At 36.5% G+C, this 12773-nt stretch overlaps 1 protein-coding gene across 12 annotated transcripts in view; it reads left to right on the plus strand.

Annotated features, from left to right (window-relative positions):
* Nucleotides 1-12773, plus strand: part of CBLB (Cbl proto-oncogene B) — a 229570-nt gene that overhangs the window by 92086 nt on the left and 124711 nt on the right. For all 12 annotated transcript variants that reach the window (XM_086320905.1, XM_086320913.1, XM_086320864.1 and 9 more), the window contains one exon: nucleotides 3871-4017. In XM_086320905.1, coding sequence (XP_086177031.1) covers nucleotides 3871-4017 — 147 coding nt within the window. The remainder of the gene's footprint in view (nucleotides 1-3870; nucleotides 4018-12773) is intronic.

Raw genomic sequence — 12773 nt, forward strand, 5'->3', positions numbered from 1 at the left:
GGCAGAAAAAAATGACTTAACTTGTGATTGTTAGTGGGGGATTAATGTGGTAGTAATTAGTCAAAATAAAGTATCTCTTATATTGAAAGTCAAAGTGTTGCAGAATTTCTTGTAAAGTTATATTTAAGATTATTGAGTTTTTTTTGGTTGTTGTTCACTTACTCAGTCGTGTCCAACTCTTTGCAACCCCATAAACTGCAGCATGCCAGGCTTCCCTGTCCTTCACTGTCTTCCAGAGTTTGCTCAAACTCATGTCCATTGAGTTGATGATGCCATCCAACCATCTCATCCTCTGTTTCCCCCTTCTCATCCTATCTTCAGTCTTTCCCAGCATCAGGGTCTTTACCAATGAGTCAGTTCTTCACATCAGGTGACCAGAGTGTTGGAGCTTCAGCTCCAGCATCAGTCCTTCAATGAATATTCAGGGTTGATTTCCTTTAGGACTGACTGGTTTGATCTCCTTGGAGTCCAAGGGACTCTCAAGAGTCTTCTCCAATACCACAATTCAAAAGCATCAATTCTTTGATGCCCAGCCTTCTTTATGATCCAAATTTCACATTTGTGCATGACTACTGGGAAAACCATAGCTTTGACTATATGGACCTTTGTTGGCAAAGTGTTGTCTCTGCTTTTTAATATGCTGTCTATGTTGGTCATAACTTTCCTTCCAATGAGTAAGCATCTTTTAATTTCATGGCTGTAGTCACCATCCACAGTGATTTTGGAGCCCAAGAAAATAAGAGTCTGTCACTGTTTCCATTTTTCCCCATCTGTTTGCTGTAAAATGATGGGACCGGATGCCCAGATCCAGTCAGATAAATATTATTTCCTTAGTTGTTTAGTGAGAAAGATACATATTCTCAATTAGGATGCTTCAAATCCTTTTTAAGTAGTCATCACTTTTGGTCATAGGTTGAGCAGCAATCAAGTGGGCTTAGGGAAAATTGGCAAGGTATGGAAAAAATATCCTAATAGGAAAGAAAATTCATCTGCAAAGAAGGTATGTAGTTGTTGACTTTGTTCCCTCTGTGTCTAGATGATTAGAGGTGACTGTATTCTTGGATTTCAGTTTCAAAATTAGAAGTTATTTATATTTAAATTGGTATATAAAAGTGCATAGTGGAGTGGGGAATTAAAGCTTATAATGTAAAGCAAAATATAGTAAACAAACTCCCACACAGTCATATAAAAGACAAACTCATTTGTTGTGACAGTAAATTTAAATGACATCAGCTGAATTAGCTGTAAGTTATTTTCATTTCTTTGTGTGGATTGCAACCTCAGTAAATCAATCTTTCAGATAAAGGATTTCAAGAATAATCATTTACATATGTATGATATGCATTTTTTTAAAAAATTAGAAAATATATGTTCTGGTATATGTGAAAAATAAGGTAACAGAAAACTTGCATTAGCATGTTTTTAAGAACTTGAATTTCCATTTCTTTAAAGATTAAAGGCAAAAGAGATTTTTCCATTGCTTTAGTTTGTACAAAAAGTCAAATAGAAATGTAATCTTCTTGTAGGAAGAAGAAAATTGAACTATACACACAGTTTATAATTTAACAGTGATTGGTTGTATAGGTAGAAGTGATACTAGGGCTTCTAGACTGAAGATTATAAAGTACTGCTATTTCTGTTTTAAAGCTTAGTGCCTACATAGCCAGTGGATCAAATATCCAAGATGGATAATCACTGGTATTGTGCTTCAGGCTTTAGATCTAACAAATAAAAATGAAAAACATTTGGATATGATTAAAGAACAAAGAAACAAGGGGATGGATGGAGAGCAACCAATTCAGAAAATAAGGAACAGTTGGTTTACCCTAATTACAGCCATCCTGATTTTTCTTTTTTGTTTGTGTGTATCAATTGGAAGTTTTGGTCAGAAATTAACTCTTTTGCCTAATTATGGAAATAAATTCGTTGCAGCTTTTCAAAAGTGACTTTATGTTTTTCCTTAAACTCAAATTTCAAAAGACAGTTGCAGTTTGTATAGGCTTCATTGGCCACAGTTCTTTCCTTTGATAAAGTTCATCAGTTCGCTTTTCATTTCCTAAGACTGAATCCTTATATCAACCATCATCTAAATGAGGATGTGTTGACATAAATGAGAAGAACAAAGATTCAACTAATTAAGGGAGTTTTACCTTTGAATTAGGCTGAGTTGTACGAAAGTGTGACTGAACCTAAGAAGATGGTGAAACATTTTGCATCGCCCAACCATAATGATTTTGCAGATTGTTTCTTGTTGTCAATCAAGCACTATAATAAGGCCCAAGTTCTGACCCTCATAAATTTCTTTCTCATAAATAATAAAGGATATGGAAATTGGGACTTTCTGGTTTTTCAATAGAGATGAACTTTTTGAGATGTAAGTTACTTTATTGCTTTCTTCTTTCCTACTTTTCCCACTTTCTATCACAAGTACTTTTATTTATTCTGTGTTCATCTTATATAGGATACATGCTTCTTTTCATTAACTACTGAGAGGTGCTTACTATATAATCTCTTTGGTATGTAGCATGTCTTTTTGTTTGTTATTTGGGAGTCATTAAATACAGATACATGCATAAAAATGAGGCAGATAGCCACAATTTTCAATTTCAAAGTCCTTCTGAAACTTTGTATGGCATTATATGCATTGCAGATTTGATGGCTTTCTCTGTTTTTCCTCTGTATTTACTTGCCTCCTACCTGCCCTTGACCCCTCAACACATACACAAAAGCAGCTAAAGCTTCAAAATGGAAAGATATTATGTATGTGCCTGTTGTGTTCTGGGGATTCTGAATAAGCAGGAATATAAAGAGGCAAGGTCAGCTGAAAACTGAGAAGTTCTTTTGTATTTTATCTTTCAATTGCTTCCTTACTATTGCAGTAACAGTTTGGGGCTGATTAATACAATATATGTTGTAAACCTATGAAAAGCTTGGAAGGAATATAGATGATACTATTAAAGTATGAATCATGATTTGAAACATGCTGTAAATCACGTCAAAACCCCCAGAACTTAACATGGAAGTTAGAAGAGACAACACCTACATTTCCCTCACTCTAAACCATTTTTTCCATACCATAACTTTTTCTTTCTAAAACAGAGACTTGATCATTTCCTTAATCTTTTAGTCCACTTTGGCTCCCCATTCCTTATCACAGTAGTTTTTTATGGACTACCTTGGAATTACCTAGAGAGCTTCTAAAATGTGTACATATCTGAGGCTTATCATCAGAAACTGATTTTTAGATAGAAGTGGCAAGTGTATTTGACAAAATCTGTTCTTTGGTTCAGATGGCTCTTTGTCATGTCCCATCTAAACTTTCTCATCCCATCTCAAGCCATCTGTTCCACTCACCTTCTGCTGTTCTTTAGCCATGCTAAGCCTAGATAGTATCCAAATAGTTCTGTTTCACACTTCTGTACTTCTCTATACACTCTTCCTACTATTCAAAATTCTTTTTTCCCTCCTGTCTTTCCCCCCCTTTCTACTCTGAGTCTTTCATCTGTCGAACAACTGCTTATCTTCCTAGATTCTCCGTAAGTGACACAATTTTCCTTATTACCCCATGTAGAAATAGTTACTCATTTTTGATTAACATTTATATTTGATTATGAGTTTTCTAGGTGTCCATCTCTCCCATTAAATCCATGTAATTTATCTTGTTCATGTTTATATTAAATGAATACATGGGTGATTAATAAAAACCCTGTTAGGAATTTAAATGTATAGTTTCTATGAACATTGTTCTTAAGGGCTTTATTGATTTGACCTAGGTTGGATAATTTCATTTTTCATGATATATATTCCCATTGAAACTTATGTGCCTATATATTTATTCTTCTCTTCATTTTTCCCCCTTTGTGTCTACAGACGAAATCTCACAAAACTATCCCTTATCTTCAGTCACATGTTGGCAGAAATCAAAGCAATCTTTCCCAATGGACAGTTCCAGGGAGATAACTTTCGTATCACGAAAGCAGATGCTGCTGAATTCTGGAGAAAGTTTTTTGGAGACAAGTAAGTACAAATCATTTTATAATTTGGATCCATATTTGAAGAATGAGGAAACCTGTCTCCAGTTCCAAATGGTATAGATTTTGCCTGAGTATTTCTAGAATGTTCTTCAGTGTTTTCGATAAGTACTTTTTGATTGCTTTTTTTTTTCCTGTTTAGCCACCAAAAATATACCTTAGTAACTGAATAATTTTGTTATTACCAAGTAGATATTATGTATTTATTTGATGTGCACTCATTGAATTAAATAGTTTGCTCTAAGAAGCAGAGGTATGTAAGATACAGTATACACGAGAAGCTCATAACTTTATAATTCAGTGAACATAAAACACATATACAAAGTAAAAGGTAGAAAAGGAAAGATACTTTAAAAAATGGCATAAATAAATTGTTCTGACAGTTCAGAGAGGGCAACGGTTGCTTCAGGATTGCAGCCATCAGACACTACTTCCTAGAGGAGGTGAAACATAAACTTGATGAAGATCTGAAATTGAAATGAGAAAAGGCCTTTATCCCTGGGATTCAGGTTTTCTTTGTGTCACTGCACAGAAAGTAAACATGTACAGGCAAGATACAGAAAAGAGGATAATGCTATCACAAAGTTGCATTATCTCACAAAACAGCTAAAGGTATTTTCCTTTAGGTGTTTTCTATCCAGACACAAGCTCAGGTGAGCTTGGTAAATAATAGGAATTAAATATCTGAAGTCTGCATAACTTAAATAAAACTTGGAAAACTTTTATCAGGAATCTCTTGGTAAGATGATCAGGACATGAGCATCAGGAGGCAGATGGTTTCTTTAGTAACCTTTTAAGGGTCCCTCAGTGTGTCTTGCTGGAGAAGGAAATGGCAACCCACTCCAGTATTCTTGCCTGGAGAATCCCATGGACAGAAGAGCCTGTGGCGGGCTACAGTCCACAGGGTCGCAAAGAGTCGGACACGACTGAGCGAGTTCACGTTTTCTCAGTGTGTCTTGAGTGTAAGCAGAACCCTAGCTTAGAGTTAAAAGTGATTGCTTACACTCAGACTGTTGTGTTCTTTTTGTAGTTAATTTCTGTATTTATACATTAGCTGATGAAATGACATAAAACGTTGGAATACACAACTGTGAATAATCTGAGTCCTCTGACACTGATGAATTAACTGTAACGTTAGGTTTCCCTTATTTTTCTTCATGAAGTGCTGTGTTTATCTATAAGCTGCTATGTGATTAGGGCACATACAGAGCAATGCACATTTGATTAGATATACGTTTTTTTACTTCAAAAATATTAAAGCCTTTATCCCACCTCTTAAATAAAAAGTATTCTGAATTATTTTTAAGCACTACTGGAGGTAATACTATTTCTACATTTAACCCTGACATTCTGTATTCCAGAGATCTAGCTATTTGTAATGCTCCTATATCCATTCACAAATGAGGACTTAAAAGAAGAAAACATTTATCCTCCTCTGAATTAGCCTAACACCCGAGTGTACTAATTAAATATTTGTGAATAGTAGAAAGCAGAAAGGGATTGCAGAGTTCTGAAAGTAAGAATTGAGGACTTCTTGAAGTTACAGCTCATATATTAATACTCTGAGCTTAATCCAAACAGTCGGTATCCTTCAACACAAACTATCTTAAAATTTTAAGAAAATCTATCAGATGAATTGCTTGTGGTATTTCTTTTTGAAAACTGAAAATTCTGGTGAGTTATAAAGTTGTTTGCTAGTCAGAAGGCCAGTGAAAAATGGAAAGATTCCTCACGTTTTTCAAGAGAGGAGTTTGTTTTGCCAGTACCTCAAACCACAGAGAATTATGCATTTGAGACATCTTTACTTCCCTTTATTTACAACCATAGACATTAAGGGGCTGAAATTTCTGTCCAACTGCTGTGTGAGTGAAATCACTTCTAAATCAATTGGGGGATTCTTGAAATGCTGATGAAACATGCTCCCTACCACCCAAAACCCTTGTAACTTTGTCTTCTCCTATCTTTGCTTACTTGAAAAAGCTTCTTAATTTGTCTTTAAGATTTTTACTTTTGGGATGAGAGCTAAACTTAAAGCTTCTTCTGGAACGCAGACATATTTCTGTAGTAATCAGAATTATGGTTCTTTTATTAGATCATTGGAAAAACCATCTTTGTATTCTCTGTGGGTTTTCACCATATAGTTCCACGGTATTTTATTGAATTAATGGATGAATGAATGATGTAGCATTTTAAAAGGTTGAATCCTTTTATCTTTTTTATACTCTAATACTAGTCCGCATTTTTGCATAACTGGGTTCTCATTCAGAAGTGTTCCTGTTATTTATCTACATATTGAGGGCATATGACAATGCTTTCATTTGACCTAACTAGTGCCTTTAACGGAGAAGGCAATGGCACCCCACTCCAGTACTCTTGCCTGGAAAATCCCATGGATGGAGGAGCCTGGTAGGCTGCAGTCCATGGGGTCGCTAAGAGTCGGACACAACTGAGCAACTTCACTTTCACTTTTCACTTTCATGCATTGGAGAAGGAAATGGCAGCCCACTCGTGTTCCTGCTTGGGGAATCCCAGGGATAGGGGAGCCTGGTGGGCTGCCGTCTCTGGGGTCGCACAGAGTCGGACATGACTGAAGTGACTTAGCAGCAGCAGCAGCAGTGCCTTTAAACCTGAATGTATTATTGTTTCATAAAACGGAACTATTGAGTGGTTAGTTCTACAAACAGCCAAACAAATTATGATTTTCATAAACCAACTTTAACTTAAGGAATATTATTGTGACATTTTCCCCAAAAGGGAAATAAGAAAAAGTCAATAAGAACACAATGTTCAGATGGAGTTAAAATTGGGAAAAAGTTACTGTTCAAAGGAATTTAGGAAAATCCTAAAGGCAAGTTTAGCACGCATACCTAAAAACCAGGCAGCAGACAAAAATTTTGAGGTATCATGTGCCTAATGCTTCATTTCTGTGCTTCTCAATCTTTTTGAAGTCATGGTAAGGCCGGCCTCTCTGCTCAAGACCTAAGCACAGCTGCCAAGAGGTTCCACCTATCAAAGTCTCGAGGGGATCAGTAATACATCATGTGTCAGGGTAAACTGGTTGGGAAGTTCTGTAGTTGTTAGATTTGGGGAAGTCCTTAGTTGGTAGATTTTTATGTGAGGTTATTGAATGTTTTAATAGTTGAGTTCTGCTTTTGCTTTCTTAGTCTATTGACAGGAGATAGTAGAAGTATGTAGAAAAAGAGGAGTGGCATTATTGAGTGAATGTTTCGAAGTAAATTCTGCTAAATGAGACCAATACCAGACTGAATGTTTACCCTCTGGGTTAGTAGTTTATGACCCAGAAACTTTCAGCATGAGGCTCAAAAAATTAAGGAAAAGATTCATTAATGTGATTAGACTCTGGGTAGCAGTCATTTTTCCAATAAGCAAGTCAGGTAGAAGTTTCCAGGCTCTTCATGCTAAGCATTTCTTGATGTTAAGATTCTGACATGTGGTTCCAACCAGCTTGAAGATTTTATCTCTGGCATAAAAGTTCTCACTGACCCCTCAGTGTTCCTCTTGCTCTTGATTTTTGTTCCTTATTATACTGGATCTTTTAGTTCTTAAATCCCCACAAGCTCTTGCTTATCTCCATATTTATTATTTTTCTCCATATGTATTATTTTTCATTGGCTTCTTTGAGGTTATTTGTCTGGTTATCTTCCCACTGGAGTACAAGCCCCATGAAATCAGGCTGATTTAATCAGTGTTTGCGGTTCCCAGAGTAGTTCAACACAGTGTCTCACTTGGGGACACTCAGAGTTGTTTAATTCTGAGGAGTTGGGGAGTGGAGGCATGTGTGCGAGCACGTGCACGTGGGCAGACAGTGCTTGCTTGTTCTGGAGGCAGTGTCTGAGTTCCAGCTTGCAGCTAGGCCATCCGTGTTCAGGTTCTGACTGCAGCATTTGTGAGCATTATCCCTTTGGACAAGCTGCTTGGTTTTTCCATGTATCAGTTTATTCATCTATAAAATATAGATGATAATACTGAAAAATGTGGATGATAATAACAAGAATACCTACTGTGTTATTGCAAAGATTAAAAGAGCTAAAATATACCTATCAGGCAGGTAGGACAGTGTCTGGCACATAGTAAGTACTCTGTGTTGTGGAATAATTAAACAGTTTAAACCTTTAATCTTGCTCAGTGTCCCAGGAATATATTTACTGTTAATTCTACAAATACTAAAACTAATATTCAACTTTACACGACAGAGATGCCATGGTCTCTAGAACTCTAAAAGCAGAAATCCAGGAAAAGTTAATAAAAGTTTTCTAAAATTGTGTATATGCTATGTAAAAGTAGGGTAGAGTATAAGAAACTGTCCTGCTGACCATGTGGAAAAAAAAATGCTCTGTTTAAAATTCAGTTCATTACATCTACCTTTGATTTCCTGAGGAAGTTGTAGGGACCTTTTGGTTTCCTGTGTTTTCTTTTCACTTTTAATTAGAAACAAATATGCCATAAAATACATTTTTTAGCATACTAACTAGATCAGTTTTCCCTCTAATCAAAGAAAAGGCAACTTAGTCATATTTAATTAAATAATGCATGATAGAAATGAAGAACTGATATAAGGAGAAAAAATAAACTGAAATATAAGTTCTTTTTTAAAAAGAATTATTAAAAAAAAAACCTTAAAGAGCTTCTATTTAATATTTCTGTTATTTTGTCACCTCCTACTGTTGCCTATTTTAAAACAGCCAAGTGTCTTTATATCATAAGGAAAATAAAATGACAGGGCTATTTTGTTCAATTCATTGCAGGAGGATCCCAGATAGAAAAAGCAAATAACATGTGAAATTATAATTTTCTACCTCTAAGCAGTATGTATTCAAGTTGGGGGATACAGTATATACAAAGATGATAAATAACTTAAAATCAGTTCTGTCCTATTACAAAAGTGCTTAAGAAATGTCACAAATAGTGAATTGTTTACTAGAGTGATCAGAATTGTTTACTTGGGCTCCATGGAGGAACTGGTGTTCTGTATGAGTTGCACATGTGTTAATAAGGAGGAGGCAGAGGAGCATGCTCTGAGGGGGATGAAATTTTCATGGTGTCTGCTGTCTTTCCAAAAAAAGATGCAGAGTAACTTGAAGTTTCCATAAATGGCATTTTTATTGTTGTTATTTTCTTTTATCTTCTTTTCCTCACTGTGAACTCCTCAGTAAGTGACATTTACTTCGGTGAAGTCACCATGAACTAAGTTCTGGTTCTTAACCTTGAAACATGGTTTCATCATGAGTGTGTCTATAGACTGGGTATATATTACTGAGCTTACAAACTGATCTATAATACAGAATGATACTTTGATTAATTTACAATGATCAGTGCTACTGTAAAGCAGATGGGAATGCTCTCATCACTTCAGATAAATTATATGTGGAGCCATATCATATCCAGAACATTCTTTGGTGAACATGGAATCTAAATATGGTGTGGTACTGTAGAAATTCCCCTGCTTCAAGGTCCAAAGTACTTAAAATTGTCACTCTTGGACTGTACTTTGAAAGCTCTGTTTGTTTCTGCCTCTTTGGACTTCTTTTTTCCCATAGACAAAGTTACACCTTTTTTAAATTGAAGTATTTTTTTTTAATTGAAGTATAGTTGATTTACAGTGTTGTATTTCAAGTGTATAGCACAGTGATTGAGTGATACATACATACATATGTTTTTATAGATTCTTTCTCTTATAAGTTATTACAAAACATTGTGTAGTTTTCTGTGCTGTGCAGTAGATACTTGGTGTTTATCTAAATAATAGATAATAATGTATACATGTTAATCCCAGACTCCTAATTTATCTCCCCCCTTTCCCATCTGGTAACTGTAAGTTTGTTTTCTATGTGTGTGGGTCTGTTTCTGTTGTATAAGTTCATTTGCATCAGTTCTTTAGATTCCACATATCAGTGATAGCATGTTATTTGTCTTTCTGGCTTAGTATGATAATCTCTAGGTCCATCCATGTTGCTGCAAAATGGCATTATTTCCTTCTTTTCTATGGCTGAGTAATATTTCACTACGTGAATATACCACATCTTCTTTATCCATTCAACCTTTGATGTACATTTAGGTTGTTTCCATGTCTTGGTTGGGCTTCCCTGGTGGCTCAGATGGTAAAGAACCTGCCTGGAATGCAGGAGACCCCAGTTCAATCTCTGGGTCAGGAAAATCCCCTGGAAGAAGGCAATGGCAAACCACACCAGTGTTTTTGCCTGGAGAATTCAGTGGACAGACTGGCAGGAGTCCATAGGGTCACAAAGAGTTGAACAGAAGTGAAAGTCACTCAGTCATGTCCAACTCTTTGCGACCCCATGGACTATACAGTCCGTGGAATTCTCCAAGCAGACTGCTAGTGGCTTGCCATTCCCTTCTCCAGGGGATCTTCCCATCCCACCGATCAAACCCAGGTCTCCCACATTGCAGGCAGATTCTTTACCATCTGAGCTGTAATGCCTCCTCCAATTCATTGCAGTCATTACCTGGACCTCCTTACTTATTTACATTATCTGCCTAGTTTCCAGATACTTGAGTTTGTTATGTCTAAAAACTGTGTGAAGCCATTTGACTAGTTAAAGGGGACCAGGGAGAATGCAGAGGACAGATTCTTAAAGAATTCTGATGAATTACGTATGCACCAGGGAAATTTAAGGAAGTGGAGGCATCACCAGAAAAGTAGGCTTAAAATGTGGGGAGTGTGGAATTATAGATGCTAAAGGAAGGTAGGATTTAAGGAAAGAAGGAGGGAGATTAGCCAGATCTCCGAACTAGATAAAGCCTAAAAAGTTTTCATCAGATATAGGGACAACAAGGCATTTATAACTCAATTTATTTTCTCTTTTTAACATTCTGCAAGTCTTCTTTATAACCAGAGTCTTAATAGGCTCCTCTTGTTGCACTGAATAGGCACAGTGGATTTTGCTATGCACTCAGTTGGTAGATTAATGGATCTGGCCTCCTTTTAATACCATGACTGCTGGTGAATTACATCTAGCAGCCCTAAGAGGAAGAGTCTGAAAACAACGTCTTTATTTTGAACTTCCTGAGATGCCCTTGGGCTTCCCTGGTGGCTCAGCTGATAAAGAATCCACCTGCAGTACGAGAGACTTAAGTTCAATCTCTGGGTTGGGGAAGATCCCCTGGAGAAGGGAAAGGCTACCCACTCCAGTATTCTGGCCTGGAGAATTCCATGGATAGTCCATGGGATAGCAGAGAGTCAGACACGACTTAGCTCCCCTTGGCCTCTAAAGTTAAACCTGTTTATATCCAGATTTTGGCTACTTATTTTACTTCTCCATCTTGAGAAGTATTTTGTTTTTAGGTTTTGTGTTTTTTGGTTTTTTTTTTTTTTTGGCATTTTTTGCCAAATGAGAAAAGTTTGCTGAGGCCATTAATGTTTCATGAATAATTCTGAGTATTAAACCTATCATTATAAATTTCAAAAGTTGTATTTCTAAACTATGATTTAAAAAAGTTCTCCTGTGTATGGCCCTGGTTTTTTTTTTTTTAAAAAAAAAAAAAACCAACAAAACAAGACTTCGCATTTCTCCATCTCTTAGTTTTAGTCACCTGCAGTTTGATTTAATTAAAATCATTTTAAAGTCACTTATATTTTTGTTCTCAGAAGTCTTTATATTGTATTTGGAGAAAGAATTGTTTTCTTAATGAATTATTTAATAATGTGTTCCTGAAATCAAAAAGGTCCTGATTCTCAGTCCCTCTGCACGTGTATTCCCTTCTCTGTGGGATGGTTCTGCCTTGATAGGCGAAGAGAGATGTTTTCTCCTTCTGAAGCAAAGAGCATGTGTGCTTACAACCTTGTAACTTAAAAATAGTTTTCTCTGCAGATCCAGGGACAAGTATACTTAGTGACCATTATGAAGTATTTGGGCTCCCTAAAACCTAGGTTCCTCTTCAGTTACAAAAGTCACTTTGTGAATAGGTGTCACTGCTCTTTGCATCATCTGGTGGGAATTAGAGCTCAAGGAGCAAGTTCAAGAAAATGCTGGTATGCTGACCACTGCTTCCTATGAGTAGCAAAGTCTGTTGACTCGGATGCTCTGACCCACAAATCCTGTATGTTCTGCTAGCATCCATGCAGATGTGATAGGCTAACTTGTTATCTTGCAAATAAGGTAGAATCCTTACAAATAGCTGTGAAAAGACCGGAAGTTAAAAGCAAAGGAGAAATGGAAAGATATACCCATTTGAATGCAGAGTTCCAAAGAATAGCAAGGAGAGACAAGAAAGCCTTCCTCCACTATCAGTACAAAGAAATAGAGGAAAACAACAGAATAGGAAAGACTAGAGATCTCTTCAAGAAAATTAGAGATACCAAGGGAACATGTCATGCAAGGATGGGCTCGATAAAGGACAGAAATGGTATGGACCTAACACAAGCAGCAGATATTAAGAAGAGGTGGCAAGAATACACAGAAGAACTCTACAAAAAAGATATTCACAACCCAGATAATAACGGAGTGATCACTCATCTAGAGCCAGACATGCTGGAATGTGAAGTCAAATGGGCCTTAGAAAGCATCACTATGAACAAAGCTAGTGGAGGTGATGGAATTCCAGTTGAGCTATTTCAAATCCTGAAAGATGATGCTGTGAAAGTGTTGCACTCAACATGCCAGCAAATTTGGAAAACACAGCAGTATCCACACGACTGGAAAAGCTCAGTTTTCATTCCAATCCCAAAGAAAGGCAATGCCAAAGAATGCTCAAACTACCGCA

The sequence above is a fragment of the Bos grunniens genome, chromosome 1 (assembly GCF_055505025.1).
Source record: "Bos grunniens cultivar Pamir isolate PY7600 chromosome 1, Bosgru_T2T1.0, whole genome shotgun sequence".
Classification (NCBI taxonomy): Eukaryota; Metazoa; Chordata; class Mammalia; order Artiodactyla; family Bovidae; genus Bos; species Bos grunniens.